The 17,793-nt window shown below is 40.6% G+C and overlaps 1 protein-coding gene and 1 pseudogene across 1 annotated transcript in view; both read right to left on the bottom strand.

Moving 5' to 3' along the window:
* The window catches only part of LOC109384828 (armadillo repeat-containing protein 10-like), a 34,563-nt pseudogene extending 27,162 nt beyond the window's left edge, over positions 1-7,401 (bottom strand).
* A 5,832-nt stretch (positions 7,402-13,233) lies between these two features.
* The window catches only part of LOC109384842 (putative MAGE domain-containing protein MAGEA13P), a 73,304-nt gene continuing 68,744 nt past the window's right edge, over positions 13,234-17,793 (bottom strand). The window contains exon 2 of the mRNA XM_019646488.1: positions 13,234-14,548. Within this exon, the coding sequence (XP_019502033.1) occupies positions 13,438-14,496 (1,059 nt within the window). The 5' untranslated portion in view covers positions 14,497-14,548 and the 3' untranslated portion in view covers positions 13,234-13,437. The remainder of the gene's footprint in view (positions 14,549-17,793) is intronic.

Below are 17,793 nucleotides of genomic sequence, written 5' to 3'. Positions count from 1 at the left end.
ATATATTTGATATAATACAAAACTTCTTTTAAAAATTACTTATTTAATGCCAAACAAGTTCGATGTACCTCAACCTTTTTTAGCCTCTTTGGCTTCCATTTCCTCTAAAAGAATTGTGAAATAAATGTCAAAAAAAGTATATAATGTATATGCACTATTTAAAGAATAATGAGTAAATAAACAGCTGTGCATCCCCAAGCTGAAAAAAAAAGAACATTAGCAGTACACAAGTTTTAGTAAATGGTAAACTCATTGACATTTATTTCTTACTAATTCTCAAAGTTCTGAAGCATACAAAAAGGTTTTCTTTAATATAAAAATAATTTTTGACTAAATTTTATTCTATATTTATTGAGGGAATATTGCCCATATGATATATTTCTCTTGGAATACATGGCTCACTACGTGGTGAATTTATATGTTTGAAAAACCATGTATGTGTATGAGAGAGAGAGAGAGAGAGAGAGAGAGAGAGAGAGCCAAAAAATGTAGACACATTTTAAGAAAGAAAAAAAAACTGTATTATAATTGCAATACTCAATATATACCTATAAGAAAAGATGAATACAAGTCACGTTTGACTTCTGCAATGACAAGAGGTGTTCAAAGTGGTTACCATCAGTGTCCAGACACTTCTGATTATGGCGAACTACTGCTTGAGCAACGTTGACCAAAGTGTCCACTTGTATACATTTTTTGGCATCCCAGTGTGTGTGTGTATGTGTGTGTGTGTGTGTGTGTGTATGCATCCTGTGTTACATATGCAGAGTTCTACCTTATGAAAAGTGTTGTTTTTCATATCTTTTTTGTTTTTCGGTTTCATTATGGATGTTTTTGCATTCTGAAAGAGGTGTGTTCAAATCTTCTGTTAGGATTTTAGATCTGTCCCTTTCCTGGTTTCCTTATACTTTTGCCAGTTAATGTTTTCTATATTTTAAAACTGTAAATAGTTGTTTGGATAGTAGTCATCCTAATATGGGTGGGCAAGCATGTGGAAAAATCGAAATCCTTATACAATGCTGGCGGGAATGCAAACTAATGTAAGCTGCTATGGAGAAAATTGTGGAGGTTCCTTCAGATTTAAAGATAGAACTACTTTGTGATCCATCAATCCCATTTCTGGGTATTTACCTAAAAGAATTAAAATTAGGATCTCAAAGAGATATTCGCATCCCATTTTCATGACAGTTTTAAGTCACAAGAGCCAAAATGTGAAAACAACCTCAACGTTCATCTATAGGTGAATGAATGAATAATGAAAATGTGGTTTATACATACAGTGCAATATTATAATATTCCAATAAGCAGCATAAAAAACATCTGCAATATGCAATAACATGGATGAATCTTGAGGACATTATGCTAAGTGAAATGAGCCTGTCTCAGAAGGACAAATACTGCTTGAGTACACTTATAGGAGATTTCTACAATTGACAAACTCATAGAAGCAAAGAACGGAATAGTGGTTGTCAGGAGCTGGGGCGGGGGTAGTTGCCAATCAACGTGTATACAATTTCATGTTTGCAAGATAACCAATAAGTTCTAGAGATCTGATGTACAACATTGTGTCAATAGATAACAGCATTGTATTTTACACTTAAAAAAATCTGTTAAGAGGTTAGATTTCATGGTATGTGTTTTTACAACAATAAAAAAGAATTAATTTTTCAAAGTTATGTAATTAGGTGCATAGAAGTTGATTGCTAAAATTGCTTCCTAGTGTATTACACCATTCATTTAAAAAAAATCATTGCTTATCCTTTTCAGTGTTTTTTTTAACCTTGAATCCTACTTTTTTCTAATATGCGTAATACCCCTCTGCTTTGATTCTTTTAGCATTTCATTAATAGTTTTCCATAATTTATTATTAAACTCTCTGTATCATTATGCTTTAAGAGTGTCCATTGTGAATATCTTATAGTTGTTTTATTATTGTATATTTTGCTTTGTTTTCTTCCATTTTGAAATCTCTAACTTTTAATAGAGAAATTTAATGCATTGACATTTATTACAATTTCTGGAATGCTTGGTTTTAGCCCTGCTATCTTATTTTATATACTTTTAAAAATTTTTCATACTTTCATGTTTTTGCTTCTTAAAAACACCCTTGTTGAATTAATGGAATTTTCTTTGTTTCATTTTTCTTCCAATGGTTTAGAATTTATGCATTTTACATTGTTTGACAAAAAACGACTTAATAACATATTTAACTTATATTTTCTATCAGCATCTAGCATTAATACCTATACCTTATGTCAAATAGAATACATCATGAAAGCACTTTACTCTGCTATATTTTCTTGGTAATAAATACATGTATATGGACAGGTTCATTATAAAACTGATAGAACATAAAATTTTTGCATCTTCACATATCAGTGAAGATCAAATTAAATTTATATCATTAAATATTAACAAAGACCAAATTAAAGCACAAGTAGCTCTAAGGTGCAAATTGAAAATTACTCCAAATTCACTGTTATTAATGGCTATTATTTTAGAATTTTCTCAACACATATGCATATATTCTTAATTATTATTTTTTATATAAGTATAGAAATATAATTTTACTATTGACTTTGAAATACCACTCTCAGTGGTAAGACTGACATACTTGGAATTCTGGCATAACTTCTTTTTTTTAAATTTTTCTTTTTTTAAATTTGGGAACAGTGTGTTTTTCCAGGACCCATCAGCTCCAAGTCAAGTAGTTGTTTGAATCTAGTTGAGGAGGATGCAGTTCAGTGGCCCATGTGGGGATCGAACCGGCAGCCTTGGTGTTATGAGCACTGCGCTCTAACCAACTGAACTAACCAGCCGCCCCTGGCATAACTTCTTTAATTCAATATCATCAGTGAACTTTTGTAAGAGTAATATTCTTGCATGTTCCAAAGACAGTGCCCAGTAGCTTCTATTACCTTCCAAATGGCTGAATTTATGCATATATTGAATATAAATATGAGATTTGCCACACTTCTAATAAAGAGGAATGAAGATTCACTTTAAGACATAAATCTGTTGTATCAAAATTTGCTAAAGATATTTACGGCATGAAGACTATAAATAAGCATTTCCATTTTATTACTTGTAACAATAGTTATGCTAAAGGACCATTAAGAAATTTTAAATAGAGTTGGAATAAAGTGAAAGAATGGCCTTAAGAATAACTTGGTTGAGCGACTGAAAATGATTTAATCTGACATCTGTAGAATGCTATAAGTGAGATCAAAACCTTTCCTGTATTTTATTTTGGTTTTTTAAAGGCTGCTCACATTCCTGAGTGTATGTTGTAGCTTTTTTTTTTTTTAATTGGGGAAGAGCCATGGTCATTGGTTACACATTGATACTACGATGGTGTAGTTGACTCTTAGGGAAGGCGCAGCTCACAGTGGCCCATGCAGGGATCGAACGGCAACCTTGGTGTTATTAGCACCATGCTCTAACCAACTGAGCTAACCGGTCACCCCTGTAACTTCTTTGATGATGAGGAAGTTGGCTCTCATTGCTAAAATGTATTGTACTTTTAAAAACCTAGGATACATGTACAGTGATTTCAGATTTGCTAACCCTTACACCTGTGGAAAAAAAATTTAGCAATGAGGGTACGAAGCTTGTGTACAAGTCTTTGTTTTTAATCTTTCAGTATCTAGTCAAAACATCATTTTCCAAAGTTACGAAAGTCTGCTCCTCTCTTCGCCACCTCCTTCAGTATGGTTATGACCTACATTTTAATAGTTAGATTCATTTGTGACAGTCTGCTTGCCATCTGGAGGTCCTAGGACATCCTGTTTGATTTTGAATTTTTTCCCCTAAAATGAAATCTTTGTGGTGTAGAGTTTTAAGGGTTTTGACAAATGCGTGGTGTCCTATATTCAGCATCACAGTATCATACAGAACAGGTCTCAAACTGCAAAAATTAGCTTGTGCTGACCCACTGAAGTCCATCTCTTTTCCCAGTCCCTGAAAGTCCCAGTCTGTTTTCCATCCCTATACACATGCCTTTTCCAGAATGCGATATAATGGAATAATACAATATGCAGCTTTTCTGTCTGGCTTCTTTTTCTTTCTTTCTTTCTTTCTTCCTAATAAATACATTTTTTGTTGTTGTTTACATTTTATTGGGGAGCCGTGTGTTTTTCCAGGACCCATCAGTTCCAAGTCAAGTAGTTGTCTTCGATCTAGTTGTGGAGGGTGCAGCTCAGTGGCCCATATGGGGATCGAACCAGTAACCTTAGTGTTGTGAGCCTGCGCTCTAACCAACTGAGCTAACCGGCCACCCCCAGCTTCTTTCAATTAGAAAAATATATTTGAAAACCATCCATATTGTTTGTTGCATAGATCAATAGGTCCTTCCCTTTCATTTCTGTGTAGTATTGTGTGTTTTGAACGTACTGTGGATTGGTTACACATTAACTTGTTGAGAGACTTCTGTTATTTTTCAGATTTTGGCAATTATGAATATACATTCATGCACAGGTTTTTTGTGGGAACATAGGTTGTCGATTCACTTGGGTAAATGCCTAGGAGTGGGATTGCTGAGTTTTATGGCAAGCGTTAGCTTCTCTTTGTAAGAAACAGTCAAAGTTTGCATTCCCACCAATTATGTTAAAAGCTACAGATATCCTCAACAGTACATTTTTTTTGTTTTTCAATCAATGTGTATGGCTATCATATTGTGGTTTTAATTTTCATTTCCCTAATGAATAGTGATGGTAACTAACGTTTCCAATGCTTATTTGCAATCCGTATATCTTCTTTGGTGAAGTGTCTGTTCTGATTAATAAAAAAGTTTATTAATTTTTTGCTTGTTGAGTTTTACCTTTCTATTACATAGAGAGTATATAATCACATAATCAAATGTTACTTGCGAAAATTTCTCAGTTTGCAGCTTGTCTTTTCATTCCTTTAGCAATATCTTTTGTAGAGCAAGTTTTTAATTTTCATAAAATCCAATTTATCAGTTTATTGTTTGGTGGGTCGTGTTTTTGGTGTTTTATCTAAAAGCTCTTTGACAAATCTAAAGTCACACAAATTTTTAGCTACTTTTAGTGTCAGTTGTGCAGTATGTGAGAAATTTTTTTTTTTTTTTGCTTGTGAATGTTCTATTGGGTCACCACCATTTGTTGAAAAGATTATCCATTGAATTGCCTTTGCATCATTGTTAAAAATCACTTGACTCTATTTGTGTGGGAACTTTCCTGGGTCTGGTATTTGTTACACTGATAAAAGTGTAGGTCCTATTGCCACATCACAGTGTTTACGGTAGCTTTAGAATGTGTTGAGATCCAATAGTTTGAATATTCAAACATTGTTCTGTTTCAGAATTGTTTTGAATATTCTAGTTTCTATGCCTTTACATATAAATTTTAGAATCAGGTTATCAATCTCTACAAAAAGCTTGCTGCTGTTTTGTTGGATTATGTTGTACCTATGGATCCAATTAGAGAGAACTGACATTTTGACAATATTGAGTCTCCCAATCCATGACTATGGAATATCTCTCCAGTTACTTAGGTCTTCTCTGATTCATCACTGTTTTATAGCATGCTATACAATGACCTGGCACATATTTTGTTACAATCATACCTAAGTATTTATTTTTATCTTTGTGTTAATGTCAGTGGTATTGTGTTATTTATTTCAGAGTCCAATTATTCATTGTGGTTATAAGAATACTACTTTATTTTGTAATTTACCTTGAATCCTGCATAGGCAGTAATGTTATCTACTACTAGAGAGGGTTTGAATTCTTTATTTCAAATTATTTTCCCTGACATAAAACAGTTGATGACTTAAAGTGTGATGCTCAAAAGCAGTAGTGAGAGAAGACACCTATGTCTTGTTCTTGAACTTAGGGGAAAAGTATCCATACTCTTCACCATTGAGTACGTTGTTAGCTGCAGGGATTTTAATATATGACTTTCATGAGGTTAAGTAAGTTATCTTCTAGTCCACATTTCTTGACATTTTATTAGGATTTGCTTTTGACATTTGTTGAATAACTTTTCTGAATCTATTGAAATGATCATATGATTTCTTTCTACGTAGTCTGTTCATAAGTTAAAATATATTGATTCATTTTCAAATGTTAAACCAGCCTTTCATTCTTGGAGTGAAACCCACTTGTTTTTGGTGTATTATTCTTATTATGTAAAGTAGATTGGATTTGTGACAATTTTGATGAGGGTTTTTGCATTTCTGTTCGTGAGGGATATTGGTCTGTATAGATACTGCTCTGTAATGTCATTGTTTGTTTTTGATATTAGGATAATGCTGGAATTGTAATATGAGAAAATATGTGTTTATTTCTCTTCTACTTTTTGGATGATATCATTTAGAATTGGTATTTCTTGTTCTTTAAGTGTTCGATAGAATTCACCAGTAAAACCATTTAGGCCTGGAGTTTTCTTTGTTTTGGAAAGATTTTTAACTACAAACTCAATTTCTTTAGTAGATGTAGGATTGTTCAGATTATTTATTTCATTTCGAGTGGGTTCTGGATATTATTGTCTTTGAAGGAATTCATCATCCATTTCATTTAAATTGTTACATTTTTGGATGAATAGTTTGTGACATTCTCTTATTATTTATTTAATGTATCTGTAGGCAGTAGTGATGCCTCCCCTTCCATTTTTGATAGTGGTAATTTGTGGTCTCTCTTTTTTATTGGTAGGAATGGCTAGAAGTTTATTGATTTTTATTGATCTTTTAAAGAAAATTTCATTTGACTGATTTTTTCTATTTTCTTTTTTCTATTTAATTTATTTCTGCTCAAATCTCTATTATTTCTTCCCTTTTGCTTGTGTTGTGTTTAATTTGTTATTTTTTTCACAATTTCTTAAAGTTGAAGATTAGGTTATTATTTTAAAACTTTTCTTTTACTACTTTATCAAATGTAATAATAATAAATGTCATTAAATATAAGCATTTAATATTATAATAGTCTGTGAGTTTGCTTAAGTGCATCCCATAAATTTTGATATTTTCCCCTATAATTTTCATTTATTTCAATAATTTATTTTTCCCTTAAGATTTACATGTATGTTATTTAATTTTAAAATATTTGATGATTTTCTACATATCTTTCTTTGCTTATTTCTACTTTAATTCCTTTGTGGGTCAAGAACATAATTCATATGATTTCTATTTTTAAATGTATTAAGGTTTATTTTATGACTCAGAATTTGGTCTAATTTGGTAAACATCCCACGTACACTTGAGCACCACTCTCAAGCGTTTTCTGCTATTGTTGGGTGGAGTTCCATAAATGTTAATTAGATCTAGGGAGTTGATGGTATTTTTCAGGTCATCAGTATCCTTACTAATATTATTCATACTTGTTCTGTCAATTTCTGAGAAATGAGTATTGAAATCTCCAAGTATAGTTGTAGGTTTGTCCATTTCTCCTTTTAGTTTTTTTTTTGCCTCATGCAATTTTGAAGCTCTGTTTTTAGAGGCACACACCCTTAGTGTCATAAAATAAATCTTAACACATTAAAAATAGAAATCATATATATTGTTTAGATTTAAAGTTAATATCAAAGGATGTTTACAAGGAGCATCAAGAAACTTTCCATGAAGAATAGCAAAGGAATGAACTCCTACAGGAATTAAAATGAACCATAAATCAAGGTTAGTTAAGAGTGTGGCATTGGCATAGAAATTTACAGATAACTTAGTGAAACTGGGTTGCATGGTCAGAAAAAATTTTGAATACACATGGGAAATATATTATGAAAGTGCTTTTGTTTAAACCTCAACTCCTCTACTTCTTAGGCTATAACCATGAAAAAATATTTATATTATAATTCCTTAAATAATTGGCCACTTTATAGTTTTCTAATGTAAGGTTTCTCTTTATCCATGATAGTATTCCTTGTTCTGATTTCTACTTTGTTTGATATCAACAAAACTACTTCATATAAAACTACTTTATATATGCACTATATAACTTCCTCATTTTTTTACTTTTAGGTGCGCTATATCTTTATACATAAAATGGATTTCTTGAAAATAGCACATACTTATGTCTTCCTTTTTTGTTATCCAATTTGACAATCTCTGACTTTTAACTGATATGTTTAGACTACTCATATTTAAAATTATTGATTGGGTTGGGTTAAAATCTATATCTCACTGTTTTCTATTTTTTCCACCTTTTTCTTGGTTTCTATGCTTTCTAACTTTACTTGGGTTAATTGAGCATTTTTATTTAATTTTATCTGTCTCTTTACTCACTATCTATCTATCTATCTATCTATCTATCTATCTATATTAAAAAGTTTGTCAGTTGCCCTAGGGTTTATAATATACGTTTTAATTAATATCGGGCTGCCTTCAAACAAAAATAGACCATTTCCCCATGTTCCCTTGAAGCTGAAGCTATTTGCAACAACATGGGTGGACCTTGGGGGCATTATGCTAATTGAAATCAACCAGGCAGAGAAAGACAAATACTGCATGGTGTCACTTATATGTGGGATCTAAAAAAAGAAGTTAAACTCATAGAAACAGAGAGTAAAAAAGTGGTTACTGGGGGCAGGGAGGTGGCGGAAATAGAGAGAGGTGGGTAAAGTACAAGCTTTCAGTATAAGATGAGTAAAGTCTGAGGACCTAATGTAAAACCTGGTGGCTATATGATAATACTGTATTATATAATTGATATTTGCTAAGACAGTAGAACTTAAATGTTCTCACCAAAAAAAAAAAAAGATAAATAATATGTGAGGTGATGGATGTGTTAATTAACTAGATGGGGAAATTGCTTCGTAATGTATGTGTATATCAAATCACCACGGTGTACACTTTAAATATCTTACATTTTTATATGTCAGTTATACCTCCATGAAGTTGAAGAAAAAGAAATAGAATAGGGCCGGCCGAGTGACACGTTGGTGAGGAATTGGCTTGGGACACCAGCTCTGAGCAGCAGGGCCCCAGTTCGGATCCCACATGAAGGCCAGTGACGCTGCGCCCTCTACAGCTAAGATGGTGAACAACAACTCGACCTGGAGCTGGGCTGCCGTGAGTCGCCAGCGATGGCATAGGCTGCAGAGGTACAGCCCGGCAGTGGACGTGAGCTTTCGTGAGCTTTCATGAGCCACCGTGAGTGGCTGTCCAGAGGCCGGTGACCAATCTGCCTCAGCCAGGAAGAGCGCAATGATAATACCAACATGGGACAGTGAAGCGACGTCCTCCACAACTAGACTGAAGAACCAAAGGACAGCAACTTGTCTGTTCTCCTTCCCCAATTCCCCAATAAAAAATCTTAAAAAAAAAAGAAACAGAATAATGCAATACTACCTTTGTAATGAAAATATTTAAATACTACTCACAACAGAAATGCCAGCTATGTACTGTGTTACTAGTTAATGTAACTACTAGCTGATACAACAGAGAAAACCTAAAATTGGCTGGCTTAACACAATGAAAGTTAGCTTTGTTCACATAAATTCTAATGGCAGTTGGCAGTGTCTCTCTGCTCTCAGGGATCCAGGCTGTTTCCACTCTTTCGCTTTACCATGGAAACACAGGGTAGCCGTGTTTGCGGCCGAGTGGAAGAGAAAGCATAGGAATGGCCCACTGACTTCTGTCTAATGACACATTGTCTGGCAATATACTTTTCCCCTTTGTCCAGGAAAAAGGGAAAGATAAGGTGTGGATAAGTACTTATAGTTTTTCCCATAAGCTGTCCATAGTAGGCACTCAACGAAATCAACCATTATAATGTGTTCTAACAACTCTCCTCATTTCTCGGAGGCATTCCTGAGGAAGCCAGGTTTACTTTGAAATCCTCTAACTTTTCAAGTGCCTACTATATGACAGGTGCTTTCAAACACAGGGTCACATCTGGTTTTCAAACGATCATGTAAATGTCAGCAGGAAAAAGACACCCTTCTTCACTCAGCCACACTTTTCTGTACTGCCCTTTGCAATAACCTGTATAGTATCATAGGCTGAGAATGTTCTTCCTTTTGATGCATGGTCAAAATTTTAACTTGTAAGCCTCTGCTACCATCCACATGACTGAACACCTGTACAGGCGCCATTAGGCAAAATGAAAACCAGGGTTTTCTTGTGGGGAAGGTACACAGACCAGAGGCAGTGGAATGGTATTTGTTTCTTCTTTAATCAGAGTTAGCACATCCACCAAAGAACCAATTTTCAACTCCTAGGAGAACTCCATGGTTTTAGGAATTCAGCTTTAGTAGATGTTTGCTCCACAGTGATTTCCACGGTCTTTCCACACCTACCATTTATGAGGGAGCCTTTGGTTTTTAACTGCCTAGGTAAGCTCATTCACCTTGGTATGAGTTCACTGGCCAGTTTCAAAGAAGACACCCCATTAAAATCCTACTGCAAATATCAGAGCGGTTAAAAAAACCTCTGTGTCATATCAGGTTTATACTCCCCAAACCAGTAGATTGTGTGCCAAGTCAGACTCTACTTACCAGCCCTTCTGGAAAACACCTGGAGAGTGGTTGAACAGGCCAGGGTGGCGGGGGAAGTGACCAGACAGGTGAACTTCGGTGTCCAAATTGAACTTTTAAGTCAAAGGGGCTGTTGCTATCGAAGAGGTTCCAGGGTGAGGGGTGGAGCAGCAAGGGGTTTTCTGCAAAGAGGAATGCTTTATGTCAGGGGACGGGCAGGTGATTCTAGGCTGTTCCACAGGGAGTAGGGCACAGTTCAGAGGAAGATGTAGTGAAGAGCTGGTAAGAAGGTCAGGTTCCAGGGTAGGACAAGGGGGCTGCAGCGCAAGATGAGGGGAAAGGCGCTATAATTCAGGGAAGTGCTGGGATCAGAAGGAGAGACAGACTCAGCTCTCAAGGAATCCTGGGATTCGGGCAGTAAAACCCCAGCTTAATAAAGCCCACAGGCAGTACCCAAATCATGTTTGATTCACAATGTCACCTTCCTTCTTTAGGTCTGCTTTTAGTATCCATGTGTGTGTGTGTGGCCTGAAAGACAATATGGAGAACTGAGAAGAGAAATGAATTAAGAGATGAAAGGTCTGCCTCAGGCTAGGAGGTATGGGATTAACACGGACTCTAGATGAATTTAGACCGGAAGTCTAGTCTCAGCCCTTGTCACTTACTAGCCATGTGATCATAGGGAAATTAGCAAGTGCTATGAACCTCAGGTTCTTCATCTGTGCGGTGAATTTGGTACGCCCTGTCTTGTAGAACTGTTGGAATACGTGTATATATGTAAAGCCCCTGTCGATTGCCTGGCTTATATTGGATATTTATGAATGGTGAGGAATCTGGCTTCTGGCTAAAAATCCTAATGTGTGATTTTTCAGGTGTGAGCATAGGTCATTGGAAAGGCTTTACCTGGCAGGCCTCCTGGAGGAAGCTGCCCTCTCCACCTCACACTGCATCACTGACGGATTGCAGACTTGGAGGGGATGGCAGTCAAAGACTCAGGCCCGTCTTCTCATACTGGCATTGCATTCTAGCCTTGTGCTTTCACTCTCAAGTGTGCCTATCCGAGGCCTTGGACAGATGTCCACTTCAGGACCTCTGCTGAGGCCTCCTTTTGGGGGGAATAGGGAGAAACCTTGAAGATGCTTTTCCCACCACTTTTCCACTGCTAGTGCTTCCCCCTTTTCTTCCTCTGATTCCAGGAGCCATAAAACTTCCAGAGCCCTTTGTTCTGACTCCCTCACCAGTAAGGTGACCCCCAGGTCTGTACTGATCCACCCAACCCACATTGGTGGAAAATGAAACAGAAGGAATCAGCCCTTCTTTCTCTTTGACACTCTTACTTATACCATCACAGGAAGTGATCCAAGGTTGAACTCTACTGTATTTGACTGGTTGCTTCAATCAGCCACTCTGACACCTCTTAGCTTAGCTCTAACTCCAGCTCAGCCGAGCTCCTGAGACATGGCAGTTGTTTCTAATATTATTTTGACCCCAGAATTGGCCACCTTCTCCTCTGGGAATTTGTTTTGTTCTCCAAGACCTCTCAGAGAAAATGCAGTGAGTGCTTTTAGACCCTGGACACCAAATCAGCCCAAAATGCTGCTTCGTAAGTGAAACTCAGTAAATGTCATTTTAGAGAATACATTATCTAATTTGGGTGTGGGTTAGTTGTCTCCAGTTGGATTCAACTCAAAGCTCCTAGAATTCAAGCCAAAGACCAACTCTTTCCCTCCCTCCAGGCTGCTCTTCCATCCAAAACACTGTTTTCATTCATTTCACTGCCACCAAAAATCTATTCCTGGCTTAGAGTTAGCCAAAGCGCACTCAAGATAACCTAATTAAAGTGCCATTTTAATGGAGGGGCTCTGGCTCTCCCAGGCCAAAGGAAAGAGTGCCAGCCTAGTGGTTTTTGGGTATCACTTCAAGGGAACATCACACATTATTTCGGAAATCCTTGCAGATGATGTGTCTAGAACACCTACTTCATACACTGTGTTCAACTGCACTGGGGTTTTACAAGAGCTCAGGACACCTTCCATACCTGCCCCAGGCGGAGATTTCTCTCTGGTTTATCCATGACCTCCAAGGAACTGCTACATGCAGTTTTCCATTCTAGACTTTTCTCTCAACTGTAAGACACGCTGTATAAGAGTCTGGCTCCAGCCACCCCTTAGCTTCACTGTCATCAACTCCCACAGAAGGAATCTTAGTTTCCCCAAGCCCCCGACTGCGGTGGCTCAGGGCATTTTTACTTGACTGCTTGCATCTGGAGCCCCACTGCCTCTCCCGTTCTTTGGTCAGCGCTAAGAGGAGACCTCACCATCTGATGTGATTGCTGCTCTGAGCCTCTCCTTCTCTGGGTAGCGGTGTGTCCTGCTGATCCTAATATCCCAACTGCTAACACAGGGCTGACTAAAGAGCAAGCACTCAATTCATGTTTGGGGAATAAATGAGCCGGTGAGAAAGAGATTTCATTTGAGATTTAATTTCTCCCATAATCTTGAGTAAGCCACACAAATGTATATATACTTTAATTTTACAGAATGACACACTAACAGGAACAAACGAATCCAAAAATTAGCCAGCCTGTATGTTTTTCCCTCTGTTCCTTGAAACTCTTGATTTTACTGCTGGGCTCTTGCACATTGCCAAGGAAATTCCTATTCTAACGCCATGTTATCTTGTGCCGGATCACCAGAAAAAAGACGGGTGCTTTCCTAAATTTCTTTTGCAAAATTGCAAAACTCCTATTCTTAAACCTGAGAAACAGCTATACATGTGTGACCACTGTCATTCATAAACTTGATTCTGAAGCTAATTAAACTTTTTATTACAAGGAACAACAATTGAAACAAACAAACAAAAAAACAATACATCTCCATATCACCCACATTGAACAGGAACACAAAGATGGTGGATACTATGTCCTGTCCAGATCCAGTCTGGCCCTCCACTACTTAGATCTTTGGCCATTGCCTTCAAATGAAGAGTGAAGAATCTTCCTCAGACTTCACTGAGGGCAGGAGGGGCTGCTGGACGTGACACTGGAGCTTTCCTGAACCGCGGCAGTGGCATCGTCCACAGCAGCTCCGACCCGGGCCCGTTCTCTCTCATCTCTCAGCGCCTCCTCATACCAGTATGGGAAGGCAGTGGGGTCAGTCCCACTGATCTTGGCAAAAAACTTCAGGACTTTCATCTTGCTGGTTTCCGCGTGGGCTCGTGGGCCCCACAGGAACTCGTAGCGTGGAGGATCACTGTTGGGGACCTGCTGGTACTCCAGGTAATTCTCCTGCACTAGATCTTTGGTGATGAGCTTCCTGGGCTCCCCGTAGATGAAGTCGTTCTTCCCAGCAAACACTCCCATCATATTCAGCACTTCCCAGATTTTCTCCTCAGGGGCACGGTTACCCTTCATGAAGATGGCCCCCAGGATAAGTACCAGGAGGCCGGTTTTGGGCATGCCCTGGTCATCGCTCAGCATCCCATCGTAAGTGAGGCCTAGCGTTTTGACGAGCACATAGGAATAGCTGGTGGGGTCCACTTCCTTCACTTCGATGCCAAAGACAACCTCCATGCACTCGCAGACTTCCTTGAAGATCACAGGGAAGTGGGCTCCGTGCTCCTTGATGACACTCTTCAGCATCTCTGCCTTTGTGACGGGCTCCTTTGTTATATACTTGACGCTCAGGAACTGCACCAATTCAGCCGTCTTCTTGTGGAGCACGTCGTCGGTGAGCAAGGACTCAGGATCCGGTGCAGCCTGCGAGGTGCTGGGCCCCTCCTCTTCTTGGCGGCCAGAACTCTCATCAGCTTGACTCGATGGAGTGGCTGCGATGGCAGTGGGGGAGGAGCAGGCTCTCTGAGAACTCTGGAGAGGGCTCAGTGTCCCGGTGGCAGGCATCTCCTCTGGGGTGCCCTGGCTCAAAGGAGAGGGACAGGAGGAGGAGGAGGAGGTGGCGGCTTCCTCCTCAGCCATGGAAGCCTGCAAACCCGCCAGGCCTTGTGCCTCTCTTGGGGCCTGAAGTTCTTCCTCAGGCTTGCAATGCTGACTCTTCTGGCCCTGAGACATGACTGGTGGTGGGGGCAGCTGGCAGGAGGGTGGGCAATTGGGACCCACAGACCTTGGGGAGAGAGGGAGAGTGTCAGTGACCCTAGTTGAGAAGCTCACCCATGATGGCTCTGAGAAAGGCAACTCCTAGGTCTCTTTAGGGGCGCTTTCAATCCTCAAAAGGCTCCTGTTCTCCTGGCCGCTAAGAACTGAAAAGAGGAAGTGAGACAACTCCCCAAGGTGTAGCCATCCAGGGTGTAGCCAGCCAGCACAGCCCGTGGATTCCAGGGATGAAAGGCTGGGTGGGGTTGGGCACCACGGGGGCCATTCTGTTGTGGGGTAGGTGGAACCCATAGTAGACATTCAGGGTGTGCACCTCACCTTGACTTCTGGTATTTCCTGGGCCTCCTTTAATATGCTGACCTGAGGACACGTGCCTCAGACCAAGGCCCTCACCTCCCAGTTCCTACAAGAACTGAGGGCATACCTCAGGATGCAGAGTGAAGATCCAGTCCTGCCCACCCCCCCCAGTGTTGCCAGGAGGGGTGGGGCCAGGCTCTGAAGTTCTGCTTTTCTTGGGGTAGATAGTTCCCTCAGGGTTCCCTCAGAACCCTCCTCTTTCCCGTGAGGGGATGGGCCACACTGCTTTTCTTACCACCTCTCCCTTCCTAAGGAGGAAGTGAGGAGGCACCATATTTAGCCACACTTGCCTCGGGCCTCCTGGGGCTGATAGCAGGGGCCATGTGTGTGGCTTCAGTGGGGCCTCCTTTGTCTAGGGTAAGTGGGCCCATTATGTGATTAATCTTGACTCCTGGCAGAGCCTGCTCCATCCCCCACCTTAGCTGACCTGACTTGCATCCACAGATGGAAGCTTCCACTCTCTGAGAGGAACCTCGTCGTCCCCCACCCTCTGTTAGAAGTAACAGCCTACCACAACTGGCCATGCCTGCTTAGTGTCTTCCAGGTATGGCAGCTGGGGTTGGGCCCATTTGTTCTGGGGTGGGGGTCCCCTGAGTCCTCCTTCAGAGTATTCAACTTTACATCTGGCAGGGCCTTAACCCACACTGCCTGCCCCCCGCCCGCCCCAACACACACAGACCCGTCATTTTGTCCTCAGACCTCCCTGAGACCACTGAGACAAAAGGGAAAAGATGCCACATCCAGCTACTCCCGCCCAGGGCTGGCAGCAGGAGCAGGGCAGGTTTCTGTGGGATGTCCTCTCTCTGGAATGGAGTCACAATTCCCGTATTTCCCCATGTAGAAGACGCTCCCGTGTATAAGATGCACATTAATTTTGGGGCCCGAAATTTGAAAAAAAAATATTACATAAAGTTATTGAACTCAAGTTTTATTCATCATAAAATTCATACAACTCCTCATTGCTGTCCAAACTCCCAACCATGAGCTTGTCCTCATCTGTGTCTGATGACAAATCACTGTCTTCATAGATTGCCTTGTCCTCAGTTCCATCTCTGGCATTTGAAAGCTACAACCACTGTATAAGACGCACCCAGTTTTTAGACCCCAAATTTTTCGAAAAAAGGTGCATCTTACACATGGGGAAATACAGTACTCCAGAGAGGGCTTAGGCCACTTCTGTTCTGCTGACCTGAGAATCCCTCCCTTAGGCCATGGCCTCAATCCCCCTGAAATCACCAAGAAGGAAGTAGCGGAGGGTTGGGGGAGGTGCCTCTGGCTCACAGCTTTGCCCAGGGCTAACAAGAGGAGTGAGCCGGAAGGTAGGTGGGGCCCCTCTGTGTACACAGAAGCGTTTCCTTAGTCTTCCCTCACCTTGAAGCCTGCCCTTCCTCAGACTTCTCAATTGGATGCTTGGCAGGGCCCGGAACTTCTCTTCCTGCTGACCTGAGGCTAGCCCCTTCAGACTGCGTATCTCATCTCCCTGCTGTCCCTGATCCAGAAAGGTCTAAGTCGGAAAACCCTACATTCAAGGCCCCTGCATAGGACCTCCCTGAGCTGAAAGTGGGCTCAGAACGGGCTGGGGCTCATAGTGTTCTGTAGTGGGAAGTCAGTCCAGTTGTCCCAGGGGATCATCCCTTTGACTTCTGGAACTGCCCCGAGCCCTCTCCCTTGGTGAACCTGACTGAGTCTGCCTCCCTCTAATTAAGGTGGTCGCCCCCGAGTTCCCAGCGTTGGAAATGAGGGGGGAAGGTTACTTATCCTGACAGCCCTGCCAAGAGTCTCTCCGGGCTGACATCAGGGGTGGAGTGGGATTGTGGGTGGACCCCTCAGTCCTCATTCACGAGGGTTCTCATCTTGGTGCCTGGCTCCTTGATTAAATAAATGCTCTCTGGGAGATTTGCCCTCTCTGCCAGCTGGGAGCGTTTGCCCAGCTGCAACTCTTCCAGAGAAAGGTTTTGGCTCCCAGCTAAATTGCTAGATGGGAGAGCAGCAGCACCCATGACAGGTGGTGGAGATTCCCAAAAGAAGCATCCTTTTCCGTGGTGTGTCTTTACCCACCAGACGCAGACTTTGGAAACGTTTTGTCCTAAAAGGTTATTCTCTGCACTGAAATGACAGAACGGTGTGATTTGGGGAGGCCCTGCTCTTTTGAGATTATCTAACATTGCATCATTCAGTACAGTAATTTCCACATGTCGTAAGCCTCACTGAAATTGAGAAGTGTATTTTACAATCCACCCTGCCATCCCTGATCCAGAAATGGCAGGGGCCCGGGGGAGGCTTGTGTTGTTCACCCTGATGCTTGCTATTCCATTTTTAGTCCGTTCTTTGTACTCTATGAAAATACTGTTTTAAAAGGCCTGGCTTTATCACTAAAGTGGTTTCAGGTGGTTATTAGCACGGACTCTGGGGTCACACTGCATCAATCCAGTTAATCTTGCCCAATATCTGACACTACTCCAGGGCTCCAGGCCTCCGTGGTCTGAGGCGGTGCCTCAGATTTGTGCAGTGAAACAGGGGCAGAAGTTTAAAAGGTTTCCTCCTACCTGCGGTGTCATCCCAAACTTCACTGCCGCCTCCCACTCCCCCTCCAGAAACCAGCACTAGTTCAACACAGGGTTTTCTCATGTTCTGTTATTTAGATGTTGTTGTTGATACTTTTGGTAGGCTGAAAAAGCTCACCCCCTACCCCACCCCCACCAAAGCATACCCCAGTCCCCAGAACCTGTAAATGCTGCCTTCTTTCGAAAAAGAGTCTTTGTAGATGTGATTAATTTAATACTCTTTGGGGGGGGGGATGACTGGATTATCCAGGTGGGCCCCTAAATGTAATCACGTGTATCGTTTTAAGAGGAAGGCGGAAGAATAATCAACAGAGGAGACAATGTGAACATGGAG

This window comes from Hipposideros armiger, unplaced genomic scaffold (genome assembly GCF_001890085.2).
Source record: "Hipposideros armiger isolate ML-2016 unplaced genomic scaffold, ASM189008v1 scaffold_103, whole genome shotgun sequence".
Lineage (NCBI taxonomy): Eukaryota > Metazoa > Chordata > Mammalia > Chiroptera > Hipposideridae > Hipposideros > Hipposideros armiger.
Note: the sequence above shows the minus strand (reverse complement) of the source record. Positions and strands in the feature narration are given on the sequence as shown.